Here is a 20,791-nt window from a genome sequence, read left to right as displayed (position 1 = left end):
AAAACAAATATTAATCTAGGAGCTGGAAACAATTGTTGGTTATCTCTTTGAGGATGCAAACCCTTGAAGGTTGGATGCAAACCTAGCCTTCTTACAAATTTTATCTATATTGCCAATCTGACTGTTATTTTTGTTTATAAGATTGGATTTTCTGGATTGTTGCATGTTATTGTATTGCTGATCTATAAAACAGTAGCATTAGTTGGCAACCATTTGTGTTAATTGCTAGCTTCAAATATGTACTTCTAAATATTGGAGGAAATGAACACACTTTTCTAGGTTTTCTTGTATGCATATCTGCTGGTTATAAATCGATTAAGCTCTGGAATTTATATCCAACAATGGTTTACTATTCAGCTTTTAAATCTACAAGTTTTATATCAAGGGTTTTTAGTTACTATCTGGAAAGGGATATTACAGTGGTATCAGAGCCAAAGATCTTGCCATCCTATGGAAGTTTATTCAGAGAAAAACATCCTTTGAAGTTACAGACCTTTTATAGGTAGAAATCGGTAAGGTATCATAGCTGAGTCAGTTGGAGTATTTGGTGAAAGACTCGGATGTATTTCTTCCTCTTGCGTGAGCCATTATTCAGTAGCAAGTAGGACGTGATAGCAATTGAAGGAGACTCGGCCGAGACATTATCTTTTGCTCCCACCAGCCTACAGTTAGGTTCACGACATGTTGGAGGACGTTATTTATAGCTGTGATTGGAGGGAGGTTTATTTGGTCCCACAAGTTACTGGAGATATCCAACAGTATGCTTCCACCTGCCAAGTGAGAATAGAGGTACACAAGCTCATTTAGCATTCCAAACATTCCCAGACTATGACAATAGGGTAGCAGCAATCTCAGAACGTCTAGAGAGTTTTGAGAGTACGCATAGTACAGAGATTTGCAAGATAAAGGCACCAAGGGTAGCGACAGCCAGTTGAGCATCTGGAGGAAGATGTATCACATCTTCATTTGCAGAACCGACCATAAGTTAAACTCACGGCAGCAAGGTCATGGGAACTCATTGAGGTCTTAGTTCCCATCACAGTGATTACAGCAAGACTTCCATGCATTGAAGAACTGGGTGTAGTCGGCAGGCTAGTTGAGAGAGAAACACCATATCTTCCCCACACCATGTAGACCTTGTTCTACCTACAACAAAGAGCACAAGATTCAAGGAAAGTGAATGCCATGGTTCACAGAAGTTCAAGGGTTTGGGAGTAAGTCAGCAATGTTTATATAGTGGTAACATGCGAAAGGAATTGCTAGAGTAAACGTAGGTCAAGAAACACGGTATTCCCGTAGATCTTCAAGCCTTAATCACGCTTGGGAGACTCTCTCCATTCACGGGATTGAGCAGGGTTACTCATTAGTCGGACGACATTCTCTGTGTCATATCATACAGTCCAAAGGGAAGCACAGCAATAGCAGCATAGTGACGTATTCTCAGACACAGGCTTACCCGCAATACAACCTCACACAGTATTGAGACCAGTATCTGAGGGTCACGTCGTTATATTCCTCACATAAACCGCAAGGTGAATTGAAGATACCTGCAAAGTTTCAAACAAAAGGCAAGATCATAAACGAGAGCTCTTTCCTTTGAGTTACACTTGCATATTCCATTGCTAGGGTGACATAGTAGATTTTCGAGTGATATGGAGCCGCCTGTATTATCAATGTGAACATAGTTAGGGTCCCGTGATGTTCATTGGATGACGTATGGGTTGGAGGCATTTCAAATACTTGCAGACTTGTTGGATATCGTCGAAACAGTAGCCGCACTCACTCCCTAGATTCTAGAAGTCATTAAAATCACTGAAGGGTGGGCGGACTGTGATTGATACAGAGCAGGCCCACGTAGCATCTCAAGAATAGTCAGCTATGAGTATTCACATTCAGCAAGGGACTGCGACAAAAGGGTCTTACCTCTCCATATTTCTGAATGCAACACAAAGTTCCAAGTTGTTAAAAATAGTCAGAAACATCATATGTGTATTCTTGATAACCAAATAAGTCCATTACAGTAGTATAAGAATGAATCCAGTTGCCTAAGAACTATTTGACAAAAATTCCTATTAATATACAATCAGCATTTTGATCCAATAATTTTGAATAGAGAATATTGCAGTGGCTCTGATATATCTTAGTCTTCAACATTTTAGAAAATTTGTGGAAATACAGTTGGATAGGTATGGTAAGATTTCTAAAGCTACTATTAGAACATACCTTCTGGAAAGATCTTGAGTAGTGCAGATAACGGATCTTGAGAGGAACTATCATTGTTTTTATCAACTATGTGCTTCGCCTAAGAATATTACAATATTAATCAAAAACATTGCACATTCCAAAAAATACAATAACATATCAGTACAATGTGTTCAAGACTTGGTTTTCATGATAACTGTTTGACAAAATACCCCAGTTTAAATCAGAGCTCCATGGTTAGAATTAGTCAAGTTTATTACAGTGGTAATATAACATTCTGAAGTTTGTATTCAATTTCAAGGTGCAGTTTGCAAAAGTGAGCCTACAAGTACCACTTATGAAACAGGATTGGGTCCATCTCAAGCACTTGAAAAGCTACATGGTAGAGGAAGTGGGATGAGATTTCCAACTCGATATTAAAACCTAAGTAAGGAGACTGTACGATGATTATAACAATATTTCAAACCTTCAAAAAGAATTTCCTTTCATTAATTATGTGGACTTTCAGCTAGAGCTGCAAAACCAGACGGATATGATAAGAAACAAATACTATGAATTGGCTTGAGATCTCCATGCGGACGACAATTACAGAAATTTGCACAGGGAAGATATCAATCAAATTGATAATAGTGCTAAAAAAGGAAGAGCAACCTTCGGATGATAATATGCAAAGTACTAATAATGGCACAAGTATACTAATAGGTAATTGGGAGACAGAAGTATCTTATGGAGCTATTTACACTAGTCCTTCTGATGAGCAAGTTAATGTCCCATGTACAAGAGTTGACCAAACTACCAACGTTGGCAACTTCCTATCTTATTTAGACATGGAAAACTCGAACATCTTATTTGATGACATGGAAACTAACTTGGATGAATTTTATGGTGATACTAGGCTGAAAATTATGTCAAATTTTGAGGAGCAAATGGACCACAATGTTGGCAGGATAGATGATCTAGCACACGTTGAGTTAGAGGATATATCTGAAAATGTTGTTCCCCTAAGTGATGAAAAATTAGAAAATTCTATCGAGAACAGCCCACTTGTGTTTGAAGGAGATGGTCAAAAACCATTATCACTCCTTGACTTATTGGATATGTTTTTCGTCAAAGAGGACAAGATTGTCCAAGTGTTGATGAGGATGGATGATTCTTCAAATCTGATTGAGGATCTCATGTGAAAGATTGTGATAGAAGAGAGGCATGGGAATGTATGTGGTGTCACAAGTCCTCTTTTACATACTATTTTTGAAACGTTAAAAATGATAAAATACGAGGACTTGCAACTATTAATGGATAGAGATCTAGCAATAAAATTTGGAAGGGACAAAGAGTGTAAGGTAGATGAGCTATGCCCTCAATTGAGTTTAACACATTACTCCATCCACAAAGCTAAAAATCAAACGAGTGGGGCAGCCACTTATGAAGAAGATAACTGTGGTCAAGGGCACAAGAAATCACACAAATCATTGAAAAAATTCATAAAGTGGGTAGATGTGAAGGCAAACAATGTAATTCAATCATATGTTCCCTATCTGAGACTTTCTATGACGAGAAAAATTCTATGGATCAGCAAGTTGATGAGTCTAGAAATTTTGATTTTTATCACTACAGTTGTACATCATCACACGAGCATGTGGTTAGTGATACAACAAGTGAGGATAATTCAGAGATTTCAATTAATGGTGAACCATCCTTTTTCAAAGACTTTGACATAGGCAAGGGTACTTATGGTGGAGTAGGAAGTGCACATTTATCCTTAGCATGCTCTAAGGGATTTTTCATCTTACCCAAAGATTTATCACCTACCTCTTACGAGATGGCCATGGCCTACTTGTTGATTGGTGATTTTTATTGTTGGTATATTCTTGCTATCAGTGATTTTCCTGTGTATGTTGGTAATATATTCGTTGATTCTAGTTGGCCTTCAAGGGTCAATGAGTTATTTGTAGATGAGTGGGGAGAACACACATTAACCTACATTCCACATGAGGTGTCTACATTTTTTATTCAGTGGGATATTGAAGACAGTGTTAGCACTCATGATGTTGGTGATTCACCAACCACTCTTTCCTTTATCCAGGATCATGTTGATTGGGTAATCGAGGATCCAGGTGTTAATGGTATCTTACATCTGGAGGACTATGTTGTGTTGTTACATAGTCACATGATTATGATCTGTGTGTTTCAACCTTCTGACACATCAGAGTTCCAGAGATTAGGATTACTCTGTTTTCACTAGGGTGATATGATGGTGGAGTCAGATTGGTCGGATCTATCATTGTCATTGATATAGATATTACAGGAGTGGTACAGTGGTACACTGGTATAGATATTACAGGAGCTGGTCCGGGGTATCTTAGACAGCACATGAGTTCTCACTTGGGATCCAAGTGGAGCATCCCTATGTATTGCTTTTATTCAGGGAACTTGTTGGAGAGTTTGGTTGCTATCATCTTGGGGTGGATATTGGTATATTGTTGAGCTCCCATCTTCACCTGACAGTAGAGACTCGCAGAGTCACTCATGGACTGAGGCATTCATGCTGACTGAGGGTAGTGGCATACAGGGCAGCAGCACATGGCAGTTGGTGTCCCTTTATGGTGACACTTGGGATCCTGGCATTTAGTTATTTGGCACATCGACTCCTATTGTACTGTTTCACCATTTTGGATTTGGGATGATGCATGCCGGATTACATTGGCTGAGGAGTAGAATCTCATTTCTCAAGAAGAGAATGGGATCCTGGCATTTGATTTTTGCTGGCATTTGATTTCTACAGGTATGAGCAGATTGCTTAAGGGCAAGCAATCTTTGAGAAGGGAGGCTTTGTAATCTCCCTATTTTTTGGGACATCATAATTTTGTGTTGCTAGCTCACTTCGCCTAGGTTACCAGGGCGAAAAGGTTCTTTATGGGGTTTAGTTCGAGGTTTGGCCTAGACATTTCCAGTTTTAGACCCATTAGAGCAGTTTTGGTAGGTTGTTTAGATGCTTACTATTTTTAGTAAGTAAACAGAGCACAATATTTTCGGTACCTCAATGTTGGATTAGAAGCATCTCACCGAGAGCTTTCCAACAAGCTATTGCATGTGATTATCTGAGTTCATTTAGTAAGCTATTTTAATGCCTAATGATTATATGGTTTACTAAGTGACTATTAAAGTTCATTTAACTTGTCACTTTATTTTAAAGGTACTATGTTAACTTAAGTGACTAAAGGACAAAAAAGGTGTTTTATCCCACATTGCTTAAAAAAGCGTTCCTCACATTGGGAAAAGTGATAAAGGTACAATAGGCTCCACATGGGAGGTTATGAAGAATATAATATTTAAAACAAAAATTAATCTAGGAGTTGGAAACAGTTGTTGGTTTTCTTTTCGAGGACGCAAACCCTTGAAGAAGCATTTGAAGGTTGGACGCAAACCTAGCCTTCTTATAGGTTTTATCTATATTGCTAATTTGACTGTATTTATGTTTATAAGAAAGGATTTTCTAGATTGTTGCATGTTATTGTATTGCTGATGTATAATACAGTAATGTTATTTGGCAACCATTTGTGTTAATTGCTGGTTTCAAATATGTACTTTTGAATATTGGAGGAAATAAACACACTTTTCTAGGTTTTCTCGTATGCATATCTGCTAGTAATAAATCTATTAAGTTCTGGAATTTATATCCAACAATGGTTTACTGTTCGGTTTTTAAATCTGCAAGTTTTATAACAAAGGTTTTTAGTTAATATTTGGAAAGGGATTTTACATTTGGTAAACTTTAAATGGTTTATATCTTGCAAATGCTAGGAACATCTAGATTGCTTCCAATCTTGCAACTGGAGCAAAAGTCCCTTCAAAATCCACTCCTTCAATTTCAGCATAACCTTTACAGTCAAGCGTTGCTTTGTTCCAAGTGACTTCTCCATTTTCATTCATTTTTATTTCGAAATAACCACTTGGTTCCTATGACATTTTTGTATTTTGGCCTTGCAAGAATTTCCCAAGTGTTGTTCTTTTCAATTTGGTTCAACTCTTCCTCCATAGCTTTTCCCCAATGATGGTCTTCATTGGCTTCTTTGAAGTTCTTTGGTTCTATCTTTGATAAAAGACAAAGGTATTCATACTCATCATTATCTACAAATCTTCTTCATGTTTGAACTTCTTTTTCTAGATCTCCTATTACCAAGTCTTTTGGATGATTTCTCTGGACAAATTTTGATGGTGTTTTTTCTGGTGTGTTTAAAGGAGTTTTTGTTGGTGTCGTCAAAGGTGTTTGCTCAATTTCTTCTTCATCTTCTTCATCTTTTGGATCTTCTTCTTGAAATGTACTTGGTATTTCTATATTTCCTTTAAACTTCTCAAATCCTTCATCAATTTTTCCATTTGCACTTTCAACAATCTTGTGAAGTCTTTTATTGTAACATCTATATGCATTACTTTTAGATGAATATCCAAGAAAGATTCATTCATCTGCTCTAGCTTCAAACTTACCAAAGTCATCTTCATCCCTTCTTATATAGCATGTACTTCCAAAGATTCTAAAATATTTGATTGAGGCTGATCTTCCTTTTCATAATTCGTAAGGTGTCTCACCATAATTTACTCTTATTTTTGCACGATTCAAAATGTAGACTATTGTATGTACTGCTTCTTTCCAAAAGGTATCAGCCATATTAGATTCATTAAGCATTGCCCTTGACATTTCTTGAACCATTCTACTCTTTCTTTCAACCACTCCATTTTGTTGAGTTCTAGGTGCTGAAAGTTGTCTTTTTATTCCATTCTTTTCATAATACATATCAATTTCATGTGATGTAAATTCTCCTCCTCTATCCATTCTAATACATTTTATTTTTGTATCCATTTCATTTTCAACTAGTTCTTTGAAGGCTTTGAACTTGTCAAGTGCTTCTAATTTTTCTTTTATGAAGGCTACCCAAGTCATTCTAGAGTAGTCATCAATAAATAAGATGAAATATCTTTCTCGTTGAAGACCTTTTGTCCTGGTTGGTCCACATAAATCTGAATGCACAAGTTCAAGTGACTTTGATGTAGAATGAAACCACTCAAATCTTCCTTGGAAACATATGCTACTCCTTCCATGTCATTCCTAACATTCTTGCCCAATCAATCTTATTCCAAATACCCTCCTTCCTTACTTCTATCTTCTACGGCTGGACAACTGAAAGCCCGTTTCAATTACTCATCAGTGATCTATGCGGCGTGAGAATGGGGCTCGTTTACTACCATCCCTTCAATAATTTGGCATGACTCACGCAGTCTATTTTGAATGCTCCTATCCTGAACCCTATTCGCATATGGCCTCATTATGTTTGACGTTGTTGCTTCTACAATGTCCAGTGAATCTTCCTACTATTCTCAACAACATATCAACTCGAAACAAGAACCATGTACAGTAACAGACGCGGGAATCAAGAATCAGGTCACGGGTAACCAAGATATAATCAGGAACAGGAAGCCGCATGCAGGTGCGGGAGACAGGAAAGAGACAGCAAAAGACAGTGCAGACAGTCGGACCCACAGACAGCAATAGGGCATCTGGAAAAGCAAGCCAACCAAGGCCATCACAGGTAACAAAACCCTTTTATCTTATTGGCATCGAGATATCAACCAGTAAGTCTAAGTACCCCACTCAACAATCATTCTCTTACACAATGCTTTCTTCAAAATTGCTTTGTCGATTCCATATCATGTAAGCATGCACAAAACTTCTACACTAAAATGTGTGTCACTAACTAAACAAAATGCAAAAACCATAAAGAATATATAATAAGGCAACAGTGAGAACGATATGGTCCTCATGGAAGGAATAAACGAGGGAATCATAGAAACACCTAGAGGGTTTCAAAATGATGAGAAGATACTTGCACAAGTCTCATCGATTGATCAACCAAAGGTAAAGGAGGCACAGTCAGAACGAGATGGGTTCACCTTGCAAAACACAGGATCTGACAGTAACAAGGTGGCAGAGAATTAGATAGTCAATGCACCTATAACAGCAAAACAGAAAACAAGTTTGGGAGAGGCTACTAAACACAATGACATCTCTGGTAACAGAGGCATGGTCCTAACACACAGGGATAGTTTAATACAAAACAACATCATCAAGTGGAATCAAGGAAGCTTCCTCATTCTACCAAGACCCCCAACCGAACACGTGTGTTCGTTTAGTCTTGGAGGAACAAATGGCAATTTACCCACAAACATTTTGAGCTTCCCACAAACCAGCAGACCACCTACATGAGGAAATTACATCTACGTGTGTTACATCCCAATTTTTGCCCTAAAATTTTTAAGCTAAATATAGCCGTTGAACCAAAATAATTTTTCATGTTCAAGTGAAATTAGTTCATAATAGCCGTTGTTTTATCATGGTAGTTTTATTTATTCATGTTCATGTGAAATTGAAGCAGCTATCTGTAGCTATTGCATCGATCTAAATATCATATGAAATTGAGTCAGTTAAATCTAGCCGTTATGTTCATGTGAAATGAAGACAGTTAAATTTAGCCGTTGTACATTTATAATGAATCAGTTAGTATTTATGATGAAATTTCCTAACGATTTTATCTAACAAATTATGAATCATGATTTGATGTTTTGGCGAAAATGTTATTTTAAAGGTTGCAGGATGAAGACCAGAGAAAGAGGAGAAGCATTACAAAACGAGGTCATCAGAATGGGATGATCATAAGATTCAGTCATCAAGAATAACAAATTTGACCTAAAAATCGCCTTGGCCAAGTCATCGGGACTTGACAATAAATTTCGTGGTGGAACCGCATGAGCTAAAAATTAAAAAAATAATATTAAAAAAAAAAAAAGTTATTACCTTTATTAAATTTATCAATTAATAATATCACTTAATATTATTTTTACTCTTTTGATTAAGTTCATAAATAAATAAATATAAAGTGGCACCATTACATTAGAACTAATAATCCAATGATGTCACTTTGCAAATACGTATTTATAAGCTTAACCAAGAATATAAAATAATATTATTAAATAAACTTTTCATCTTTCTTTCTTCCGTTCAATATTTCCCTCTTCTGTTATTCTCTTTTTCAACCCAATTGATTAAGAAGTCGATTATGAATCTTGTAACGGCAGGAAGCCGTATAGTCTTCTCAAAGCTTTATATGTTGGCCTTGTTGTGTCTCGGCTTACCCAGAATTACCAACTTCCTTAATGTTTTGTAATTCTCCTTGAATTCCCATGCTCTGCTACAAAGTTCTGAACACCAGGGTTTTACACATTTGTTTTGTCTCATTCAACTGCATCTCGTGGAGACCTGAAGGAGACGTTTGAGTCTAAGATTTAGCCAAGTTAATTGCATAACTGTGAACCATTGTAAGGATGCTTATTATATTTTCTTTCTTATTAAACCTGCTAAGTTGAGTCGGCTCTGAGACTAGTTTCATATTTTTCTTTCTAGTCAGTGCTAAAGTCGTCTATCATATAATCAGATTTAGATGTAAATATGATAACCATCATTAAGTCTATGATTTAATTCATGTAATACTGCAGTTTAGTATAACCTTAGTCGTCTATCATATGTTCTGAAATAGTTGTAAATATGAAAATCATCAATAAGTCTGTGATTTCGTCCATGTAATTCTGCAGTGTAGCTTGATCTCAGATTGACATATTTGGTATCCAATCAATATTTCAAAATAATATAGTGTCATGAGAGGACAAAAATCTCACAACTAATCTCTGAAGATTTTTCATATAACTTCTATTATTTCTTTTACTCCTTGGAATATGGTAATAGATCTGATTAACAGTAATGAAGGCACCCGGGATATCACCCGATTAATGTCAGAATAAGGTGATGGAGGTGCAAGTTAAACTGTAAAGATAAATGTTCAGGCACCAAAGAATCACCGGCCTAATGGCCCATAAAATGGTGATGAGGTGTAGATGAACCTATAAAAAGAAATACAAGAATCAATAATCATTACTTTCAAATAAAACCAAATACATTTAGCTTATGCCAATTCCACTTTTGAAATTAGTTGTCAAGCTGAGTGGTGGAGATCGGGTTATAAACCCACATTCAAAATCCTTGGCCAAGGTGGTATTAGGCAGACTTGCCACAACAAATTGATCACGTTGTTGTCCTGATGCTTCAGTTATTCTTCCGAATAGCTATTGGGACCTCAACCCACCCAAATACTCCGATGACTGGATCAATGAACATCACATGCCTGACCTTGAGGTAGGGAGGGTCGTTATATTAATTTAGAACTTGTGGGGATAAGTAAAAAGGACCGCGGTTGGAAGGTTAAGCCTATGATAATGCTTCTCCTCTCACCCAAGTCAGAGCTTGGACAACCAATTTAAAAAGACTCTCAACTAAATCAGTATGTTCTAGTTAATTTTTAGTTAGTATTTTTCCTTTCCAGCTGAAAGTTTCTTTTACGGAAAAAGTTAGATGTTATCTTAAAAATTTAGTTAGTTATTCGTAAGCATATTAATTGAATTTTCATTTCAGTAGTTAGTTTAGATTTAAATTCAGCTGATTTTGTCAATTATTAGTTAATGATAAACTTGTTCGAATAGAAAAGCATTGTAGACTTAATATTCAGTTTTAAGACATTTTTCTATGTCATGTGAATATGATATACAAATCAGTTAGTTTAATGATGGAATTAAATGGTAAAAAATCCAGTTGTTACAACTTGAATTCAAAACAGTATAAAAGAATAATTATGCGGAGTACGAAAGTTTAAAAATACAAAAAGAGGGAAGCTCGCAGCTCTACTTCCGAAACCGATACCACAAACCCTAGACAATGCAAAGGCGAGGGAACAGAGTTTGAGGCTGACAGAAATCTCTAAAATAGTTAAGCAATTTGATGATATCAGAGACATCAAAGGTAAAGGGAAGACAGATAATTCTCAGGCAATAGACACAGTGGAGGATGGGCCGCCAAATAATTACAGCCCCACGAGGACACCTATGACGTGGTACCCAGACATCTTTGTGAACGACTTGGTAGTATTGAAGGAGAGGGTGTGGGAACTTGAAGAGAGGAACCAAATAGAAAGTATCACAATGAAAAGAGTTACTGAAGATAACTGCACACTAGCAATGGAGGTCAAGTCACTTAGAGAACGAATTCAAAATTTGCAATTTAATGTGGAAAAAGGAGAGTCTGAATTAATATTGTTAAAGAAAGAAGTAGGGGAAAAGAGGACAATAACAAGCATTGCGGAGGAGGGGTTAAGGAAGGTGACAAAAACCCACAAATGAAAAATATACAAGATGCCATGGCCAATATGGAAATAAAAGAGAATCAACTCAGAGAACAAATCGAAGAAGTTAGATCATGAGCTAACATAGTAAAGGGACCAGCAAACACTTCTATTGACAAGATAGAAAAACAAGTTTGAAGGCAGATTAGAGAGGAAAAAGAAAGAAATGAGAAAGTAGCAAATATCGTTATCAAAGGGCTACAAGACTATGGAGAACCGGAAAACACAACAGATCCAGTTAAAGACTTCTTTGAAGACCAATTAGACTAGCATGGAACAACCTTACAAGCACAGAGAATTGGAAAATGGATTAGAGGAGGCAAGGACAGACATGTTAGAGTGACAAGGAGGAATACAGGAGACAAAAAAAAAATTTCAGCAAGAGGAAGTTTCTTAGAGGCACACACATATATCTTGATGATGACCTCACCTTAACTCAGCAGGAAGAAAGAAGGAAGGAATAGGAAAAAGTGAAAACAGCAAGAGAAAATGGCAAATGGGTGTGGCTACAAAATGGCAAAGCCAAAATAAGCAATAAAATCATACACAATAAATTGGAACTCGAGCCAACCCACGAACATATAACCAGGGTAACGTGACTCGCGGCGAGTCACGTGAGTCAGGCGAGTCAGCGAGCCGCGCTGACCTCGCCGAGTCACAATGAGTGACTCGCGTGACTCGCGAGTCACCGAGTAACTCGTGTGACCCGACCTGCTTGACTCGGCCACGACAGGCACGAAACCAGGCCATGAAAATATAATTTTTTACATGTTTTTTTTATATTTTTTTTTTACATATCTCACTCATATAACCCTAAAAGGGCTCCCATAACAGTCTATAGTGAAAAGAAGAAAGAGAGAGAGAGGTAGAAGAGAAATAAAGGTTTCTTGTTTTGCAACCAACTGAAAGGAGGAGGAGAAAAGCTTGCATTTGTGACATTGGAGCTTGCATTTAGATCATCAAGGAGTTTATAGGAGCTCTTCTCAACACTTGCCAAAGCATTTGAAAGAGGTAAGACTTGATTGTTTAGATTTTGATGATTTTTTTGTCTATGCTTATGGGTTTTTTGCATGAATTTTTTTTGTTTGTTTATGAGTTTTTTTTTTACTTTAGATCTTCATAAAATGCAATGCTGAAATGGTAATATTTGGTCTAAAATGTCTTATTCCAGCAACCTTTACATTGTTCCTTAATTAAGTCATAATGGCTTCTAGAGGTAAAAAACCCAAGCTCTCTAAAGACAACAAAAAAGATGAGTGTTGGAAGTTCACCATAGAATTTCCGGGTAGAAAGAGAACTCAAACAAAATGCCTATTTTGCAAAACCATTAATAGTGGGGGGATAAATAGATTAAAATACCATATTGCTGGCTTACGTGGTCATGATATTGAGCCTTGTGGAGCTGCATCTGTTGAGGCTCAACGTTTTTGTTATGTAGCCTTGGAAAAATATGAACAAGAAAAAGAATTAAAAAAAAAACAATTAGAAGAGTTAGCTTTGATTGGTTCTAGTTCCCTTCCACACTCATCTGCAAATGTTTCTGAGTCAGTAGGCTGTGTTGGAGAAGGTTCTTCCCGTCCCCCCTATCGTCCTAGTGCTTTTGTTGTTCGTGCTTCTTCTACATCTATTCCTTGCACTTCTAGTGATGCTACTGCTGCTGCCCCTTCTAGTAGTGTTGCTCTTCTTCGTCCTAGAGTCAGAAAATCTAGTAAGTTGGACAACTTTTTTGTACCGCGTACCACTCCTGGTGCACAACCCTCACTTGAGAGCATGGGCTGGAATAGGGAGATACATGAAGCTGGAGTAAGAGCAATTTGCAAGTTTTGGTTTTTCTGCGACATTCCATTTATAGCAGCCAGGTACTTCAAGTTTTCAACTTCATTTATAATTGATTGTTTCACGTTTTAAGTTTTAAAATTTATATTCAATTTTATACTTTTAACTTGATATTGAAAATTTGAAATATGCTAATTAAAATGTTTTTATAAATGTAATAGGACTCCTTATTGGCAAGGGATGATTGATGCAGTTTCCATCTGTGGTGCGGGGTTCAAAGCCCCCACTGAAGATGAGTTGAGTGGCCCCCTCTTGCTAGATATGGTTGAGGAGATGAAACTTGAGTTGGAGGACCACAAAAAGATTTGGAGCCAAAAGGGGTGTACCATCATGACAGACGAATGGACAGATAGGAGGTCCAGAACCCTCCTAAATTTTCTTGTTTCTAGCGGAGGTAATTCATCATGCTCTACTTCTTGAAGTCTAAAATTTAATGTATACTAGTATTGAATAACGAAAATTTTGTTTTATTGAGTATTGATTCTTGATTCTTGAATGATAATTATTTTGTTTAATTTTCACTTTCAAGATCCACCATGCTTTTGAGGTCCATAGATGCTCCCTCATGTGTGAAAAATGCAAAATTCTTATGTGAGACTATTGAGGAGGTCATAAGAGAGGTGGGGGAAGACAATGTTGTCCAAGTGGTGACAGATAATACAGCTAATTATGTTGCTGCAGGTAAAATTTGAACTTCTAACTTTTTAAGTTCTACTTCTAAAAAATTTGTTTTAGTTTTTCATTAAATTTTGAAAATTAAAAGTTTTTTAATACATCAAAAATTTTCATTGTTTACTAACTAATTTAAAATTGCTGCAGGAAAACTATTGATGGAGAGACACCCAAAAATCTTTTGGACTCCATGTGCGGCCCATTGCATCGACCTCATGTTAGAGGATATTGACAAGCTTGTATGGGTGAAATCATGTGTTACCAAGGCCAAAAATCTTTGTAAGTTCATCTATAATCATGCCTTGGTCCTCAGCACTATGAGGAAATACACGAAGGGAAAGGAGTTGGCTCGTCCTGGTATCACAAGATTTACCTCTAACTTTATCACACTAAAATCCTTGCTGAGTTCAAGGTTAGAGTTGAGGTGCATGTTTGTTGGTCCAGAATGGAGTTCCTCCTCCTTTGCGAGCAGCCCTACAGGGATAGATGCAACAAAATGCATTTATGATGATGATAATTTTTGGGAGCCATGTTCGAAGATTGTGGAGGTAATTTAAAATTTAAATTTTAAATTTTCAAAGCCTAAGTCTTAAAATTTTATAAATTAATTTGTCTCATACATATTTTTTATTTATATTCATTGTGCAACTTTGCAAAGTTTCATCATTCACTAAATTGTTTTTTTGTTTAATTGTTTTGTAGATCACCGAGCCCCTTGTAGCCCTCCTACGAGTTGCTAATGGCGAGAAGCCCTCTATGGGCTACATTTATGAGGGCATGGATAGGGTCAAGGAAACTATTAAGGCCAAATATGTTGGAGTTGAGGAAAACTATGGCCCTATTTGGGACATAATTGATAGGAGATGGCAAAATCAGCTTCATAAGCCCATCCATGCAGCAGCCTATTACCTCAATCCGGCATACCATTTCCTTGATGATTTCAAGGCAGATGAGGAGGTTCCTAGTGGCCTATACACAGTGATATCGAAGATGTCTCCTAATCCCACAAATATATTCCTTGAGATGGATGCCTATAATAATGCATCAGGGCCCATTTTTTCAAGTCAAATTTGCAAAGAAGGTCGTACAAAATTGCAGCCAGGTAAAGATTGCAGCTTAAGCCTTATACAATCTAGTTTATAAATTTCTAGCTTTAAACTTAAAGTTCAAATTTTGAAATGAGACTAATATTTTTTTGTTTTCCTTTTTTCAAAATTCAGATAGATGGTGGCAAATGTTTGGGCCTTCAACCAAAAACCTTCAGCAAGTCGCCATCCGCATTTTGAGCCAGCCAAGTAATGCTTCTGGATGTGAGCGCAACTGGAGCATGTTCGAGCACATCCACTCGAAGAGGCGTAACAGGTTGTCTGTGCAGAAAATGAATAGTCTAGTCTTTGTGCACTACAACCTATGCATTAGGATCAGGGAGATTTTGGATAGTGACACCTCTTCGATTACTCTAAAGGAGGTTGATCCAAAGTCTGATTGGATCACTGAGGCTACTGATCCTGTCTTTGATGATGAGAACCTACAGTGGCTTGACCAAGTAGATAGAGGGGGCCAAGCTGAGGCTGTGGCTACGGCAGCAGAGGACCAAAGAGCTCCAGTTGTTCCTAGTGGCAGCTCACAGACATTGGCAGAGCCAGAGGCAAAGCGTACAGTTGATCCTAGAGGCACCTCACGAGCTGATGCTATGGCTACTGAGACATCCAGGACCTACCTTAGACGCCTTACTAAGAAGCATTTTGTAGATTATACTGAGCCTGAGCCTGAGGTTGAGGCTGAGGTTGGGGATGAGGATGAGGATGACGATGATGATGAGGATGACGATGAGGATGAGGATGATGATGAGGACTCCGACTAGGAGCCATAGCTGTAGACTTATAGTCTTGTTTTAACTTTTTGTTTAACAATTTAACAGTAACTTAATATATGATCAGCATTTGGAACATTTGAATTTGATGATGACTATTGAATCTTGATGTGTTGGATTTCATAATGCATAAATGATAATACATATACATTTTGATGGTTTGCATGGATTTATCTTAGTTTGACTTTAATTACTAGTAATATAGTATTTACTTTTAGCAATTTACCTTTGTAAGTTTGTAACTTTGTAGTTTGTAGTATTGTACATACTACATATGTAATCGATGTTTGACTTTTAAGTTTTAAGTTTTTAACTTTAAGTATGTGGCATGTGCATTATGATCAAATTATCTTCTATTTAATGATCTTATTGTCTTTATGCTTTATTCAATAATGGGTGCATGGAATGTTCTTTAAATCCTAAAATATCTCAAAATTTCGAGATTTTTTCAATTTGCCGAGTCACCGCCGAGCCGGGTCACGAGTCAGAGCCGGATCATGAGTCAAGTTACCCTTGCCGAGTCCGAGCCGAGTCCGAGTCTCGTTACACTACATATAACTATAGTCAGCTGGAACTGTAGAGGTTATCCTTGGAGAAGAGGACCAGGGTTAGGGTCAATAGCTAAAGATAATGACATCATTATGCTTACCGAGACTCATGAACATGATGGATGTAGGGTTCCAGATTTTGAGGGGTATAAGAAGGTTTCGTTGTGGAATGAGAAGATAGAAAATGGTAAGGAACATGGAGGCATCACCATTTTAATTAAAGAAACTTGGAGCAGATTTGTAAACTTGGAGAAAAAAGATGTAAACAAACAGTATATGTGGATAAAAATAACCGAGAATCAGATTTCTACAATGGTGGTTGTCTGCTACTTTGCCCCAAAAGGCTCAAAAATGTATAAAAAACATAGATTGGATCGGGAAGACCCATTCGCTGCACTCAAAAGAGACATAGCAGCCTTTAGCTCTCTAGGGGAAATAATGATAATAGGTGATTTCAATGCTAGAACAGCAAACAACCAAACTCCCAATCTTAAGGAGAGTTACAATGAAAGCAGAGACCCAGTCTGGCTCGAAGAAGGGACACAAAAATGGGAAAGATCTTCACAGGACAGCATGGGAAAGATTAATCACTTTGGGGCTGAATTGCTAGGCTTATGCTACCTATATAACATGGTCATATGCAATGGTATGGAAAAGTGGCCTATATCAGGAGGAAACACATGCAAAAGGTACAGTGGGCAAAGCATTGTAGATTATGTCATATGCTCGCAAGACTGTGTCGTAAAGATAACTAACTTTGAGATAGAAGATTGCCCCATGGAGCTAAAATCTGACCATAACCCCATCTTGATAAGGGTAGTCACTCACTTTAAAGATCAACATATTGTCCCAAAACCTTTATAGAAGAGGAAGATGAACACGATCGGCAAAGTTTTAATGACACAAGAAAACCATAATATTTTCCAAGACTCTCTTTTGCAACTGTCTAGGGTTCAAGGAAAGCATCTCAAGTTTGATAAACATCATTTCATGGACAAGGATAATCTTGTTCTTACTATCATTAAAGCACTGGAGGAGTGTAAAGGATCTAGGGCCACAAGAGAAGCCAAAAACACTTTTCCAGCCAATCTATGGTTTGATGAGGAGTGCAAAATGGCAAAAAGGAATTGGAAAAAAAAACATGAATAGAGAAAGTAGAAAGGAATATGATCAGCTGATTAAAAAGAAGAAAGAAGAATATGTGAACATTAGAACAATTGAGTTGATTAATCTTGGTAAAAGCAGCCCCAAAAAGTTCTAGAAAGAGCTTCAGCAAAGAAAAACAGAGATAGAGAACAACATCACAGGAGCCAAATGGCTGGAATATGCCAAGACCCTCTACAAGTGTGATCTAGGAGAACATAGAACCATGGTTACCGAGACTACAGGTGAGTTATTCAGCCAAAAGGATATTATTCAAGGTATAAGGAGGTTGGCTGCCAGTAAAGCACAAGATATAGATGGGCTGGAAGTTGAATACTTAAAATGGGGTGCAGAAACCCTGACACCACACATCACTAAGATTTTCAACAGTGTCAATAAAGAAGATTTCCCTGTAAAATGGACAAGTGTGGTGATCCCACTCCACAAAAGCGGAGATATAAACAATCCTTCTAATTACCGAACCAACATGATCAATCCACTATTCGGCAAGTTATTTGGCAGCATGGTAGAACAAAAAATCAGTAACTAGGCTGAAACAGAAGGCAAACGAGCAATAGGGCAAGAGGGCTTTAGACCGAAACACTCTACTATAGATCACGACATCACTCTCAGATACTTGATGGAGAAAGTTTGGGACACTCAGGGGGTCGAGGCTTTCTGTTGTTTTGTGGACTTTAAAAAAGCATTTGACACAGTGCCACGTAACAAACTATGGGACAAAATGGAAGAGTTGGAAGTTCCTAACGAACTTAGGTTAGCTATTCACAGATTATATGAGCAGGTCAAAGCTAAAATCAGAATGGCAGAAGGGCTATCAGAGGATTTTGACAGCAACACCAGGGTTAAGCAAGGGTGTCCGTTGTCTCCGACATTATTCGGGCTCTATATTGACAAGTTCGAAAAATGGATAAACAAGACCAATGGTGAGAGGGTACAACTGGCCCACTTTATGATAAGATTGCTCTTATATGCAAATGATCTCATAATACTTGTTAGAACGGCTAAAGGCTTGAAGGAACACTTGAAAGCAATAGAAAGTTTTTTTTCATGAAGTGGGAATGCAAGTGAACACTAGCAAAACCAAAGTTATGATCTTCTCGCTGAAGAAGAATAGGGGCATACAAGACAAGTTTTTGTTTAAAGATAACCCTCTTGAGATTGTGGAGGAGTACAAATACTTTGGCATAGACTTTCATAGCAAACTCAATTGGGATACATATAGATCAAAAAGGATCCAAGGGGGCTGGAAGGCATTATACTCTTTACAAAACAAGTGCAGGAACGCAGAATTATGGGATTGGACGACCATGAAAACTCTTTTTGGCTTGCTGGTCACTCCGGTTATTTTATACGGATGTGAAGTGTGGGGCGGTAGTATGTCCGAACAGAAATGGCGGCAAGTAGAAAGAATTCAAAAACACTTCATCACATGCAATCTTAAAGTCAAGACCACGGTGCCGTATGAGATCCTATTGGCGGAGGTAGGTTCCTTTCCGTTAGAAGCCATCGCATTGGTCCGGTTGCTAAGCTATTTAAAGAAAACCCAAGGTCTAGAAGCGCATTGCTGGCCCAAGCTAGTCGTAGAGGAAAAACTTGTTAGACGGAAAAGCACATGGATGAACAAAATGACAAATGGATGCGAAAATGGGATATCAATATCCAAACTTGTCCGGATAACATTAAAGAAATAAAGAAGTTTGTCATGGAAAAATTTCGCAATATTCTATCGACAAGACATAGTAGGGTGGAAAAAATCTTATTACATTAATGAATTTAACCCCACTTCTAGTCATGATGAAAAGGCCTATATTAGAGCACCTATTAATTGGAAAGCAAAAATGTTGATGGCACAACTCAGAACTAGTTCACATCGGCTGCAATGTGAAACTGGTAGATGGCAAGTTCCAAAGGAAGAATGGGCAGACAGAACGTGTTTGTTCTGTAATATAGGAACAATAGAGATAGAGCAGCACTTTGTCAAGGAGTGCCTGGCATACAACGACATCAGATTTGGTTATACAGAGATATTGCAGAACAAGGATTTCAACTATTTATTCGAGAAAGATCAAGTGAACAGAACAGCGGATCTGATTATCAAACTTCGCAGAAGGAGAGACAAGTTAACCAAAACTTTGCAACTGATTAATTCCGCTCTTGCCTTGGGAGGGTGATTGCGTGGGTCCCATAGGCTACTTTAGTCTCATGGACGTCATTAAAATCTATCATATCATATCATATTAGTGCTTCTTAGGTTTGAATGTGCTACTTGTTTGCTTTCCTAGTTGACATTGTTTCCAAATGTTATTTGAAGGTTTTGATAATTTTCATGTCTTTTACAGATCCTTTATGGCTGATTTTGACCAAGCTATCAAAGTTTAAATGCCCCAATCTTTTGTGCCACAGCCAATTTTCATCATGTGGTGCCAAGAAACAAGTCTCATTTTTCATCACTTGTAGAATGTATAAGTTATTTGTTGTTCTTTTTGCATTACCTATCAATTTTCCATCCTTAAGTTCACAACCTTTATGATGAAATATTACATTATAACCTTGATCACAAAGATGACTTACACTTAGTAAGTTTTCTTTAAATCTGTTTACATATAGGACATCCTTTGTTTTGGATTTTCCATGCTCTACACCAAGAGCTCCTTTTCCTTTTATTTTTTGTTTTGTGCTATCACCAAATTTTACAGATCCATCATTGATTGATTCAAATGAAATCAGTTTGTTCTTGTCCCCTATCATGTGTCTTGAACATCCACTGTCAACATACCATCCGTCTTTCTTATTTTGAGCATGTAAAGCTATTTGATCAAATAATGACTTTTCTTCCCTTTTCCAAACCTTTTTGTTAGGATGAGTTTCTTTCTTAGTTAGATCAGTAGGAAAAGTTGTTCTACATTGGTGAACATGTCCAAAATTATTGCAATTTGTACATTAAATATCAAGATCAACCAACGGAGCAAAAGAATTTTAACTCCTGAAATTTTGAAGTGTTCTTTCCTTTGAATCTACAATTTAGTGCTTTATGGCCAAACTTGTTGCAAGAGTAACAATATCCATTTAAGGTGTAGGAGAAATATTGTTTATGATGAGGCCTTTTCCAATCATCCATATGTTGTTTTGCTATTCTACATTCTATTGCTTTGTGCCTAAAATGACTGCATGAATAACAATGAACCATGGAACTTATAATGAGGTTTGTGCACATCACT

General features: G+C 37.3%; 2 protein-coding genes across 5 annotated transcripts in view; one reads left to right on the top strand and one right to left on the bottom strand.

The window, feature by feature from the left end:
• Window positions 1–20,791, bottom strand: part of LOC149548037 (uncharacterized) — a 284,910-nt gene that overhangs the window by 61,339 nt on the left and 202,780 nt on the right. The gene's annotated exons all lie outside the window — the stretch shown is intronic.
• LOC149548039 (uncharacterized) lies at window positions 12,684–19,719 on the top strand. Its single transcript, XM_089793652.1, has 8 exons — window positions 12,684–13,339; window positions 13,478–13,672; window positions 13,846–13,997; window positions 14,136–14,536; window positions 14,691–14,966; window positions 15,523–15,643; window positions 18,269–18,467; window positions 19,524–19,719. Exons 1-8 carry the CDS (start codon window positions 12,684–12,686, stop codon window positions 19,717–19,719), a joined length of 2,196 nt encoding a protein of 731 aa, XP_089649778.1.

This window comes from Cupressus sempervirens, chromosome 7 (assembly GCF_028749045.1).
Source record: "Cupressus sempervirens isolate cs-2001-9-10 chromosome 7, ASM2874904v1, whole genome shotgun sequence".
Lineage (NCBI taxonomy): Eukaryota > Viridiplantae > Streptophyta > Pinopsida > Cupressales > Cupressaceae > Cupressus > Cupressus sempervirens.
Note: the sequence above shows the minus strand (reverse complement) of the source record. Positions and strands in the feature narration are given on the sequence as shown.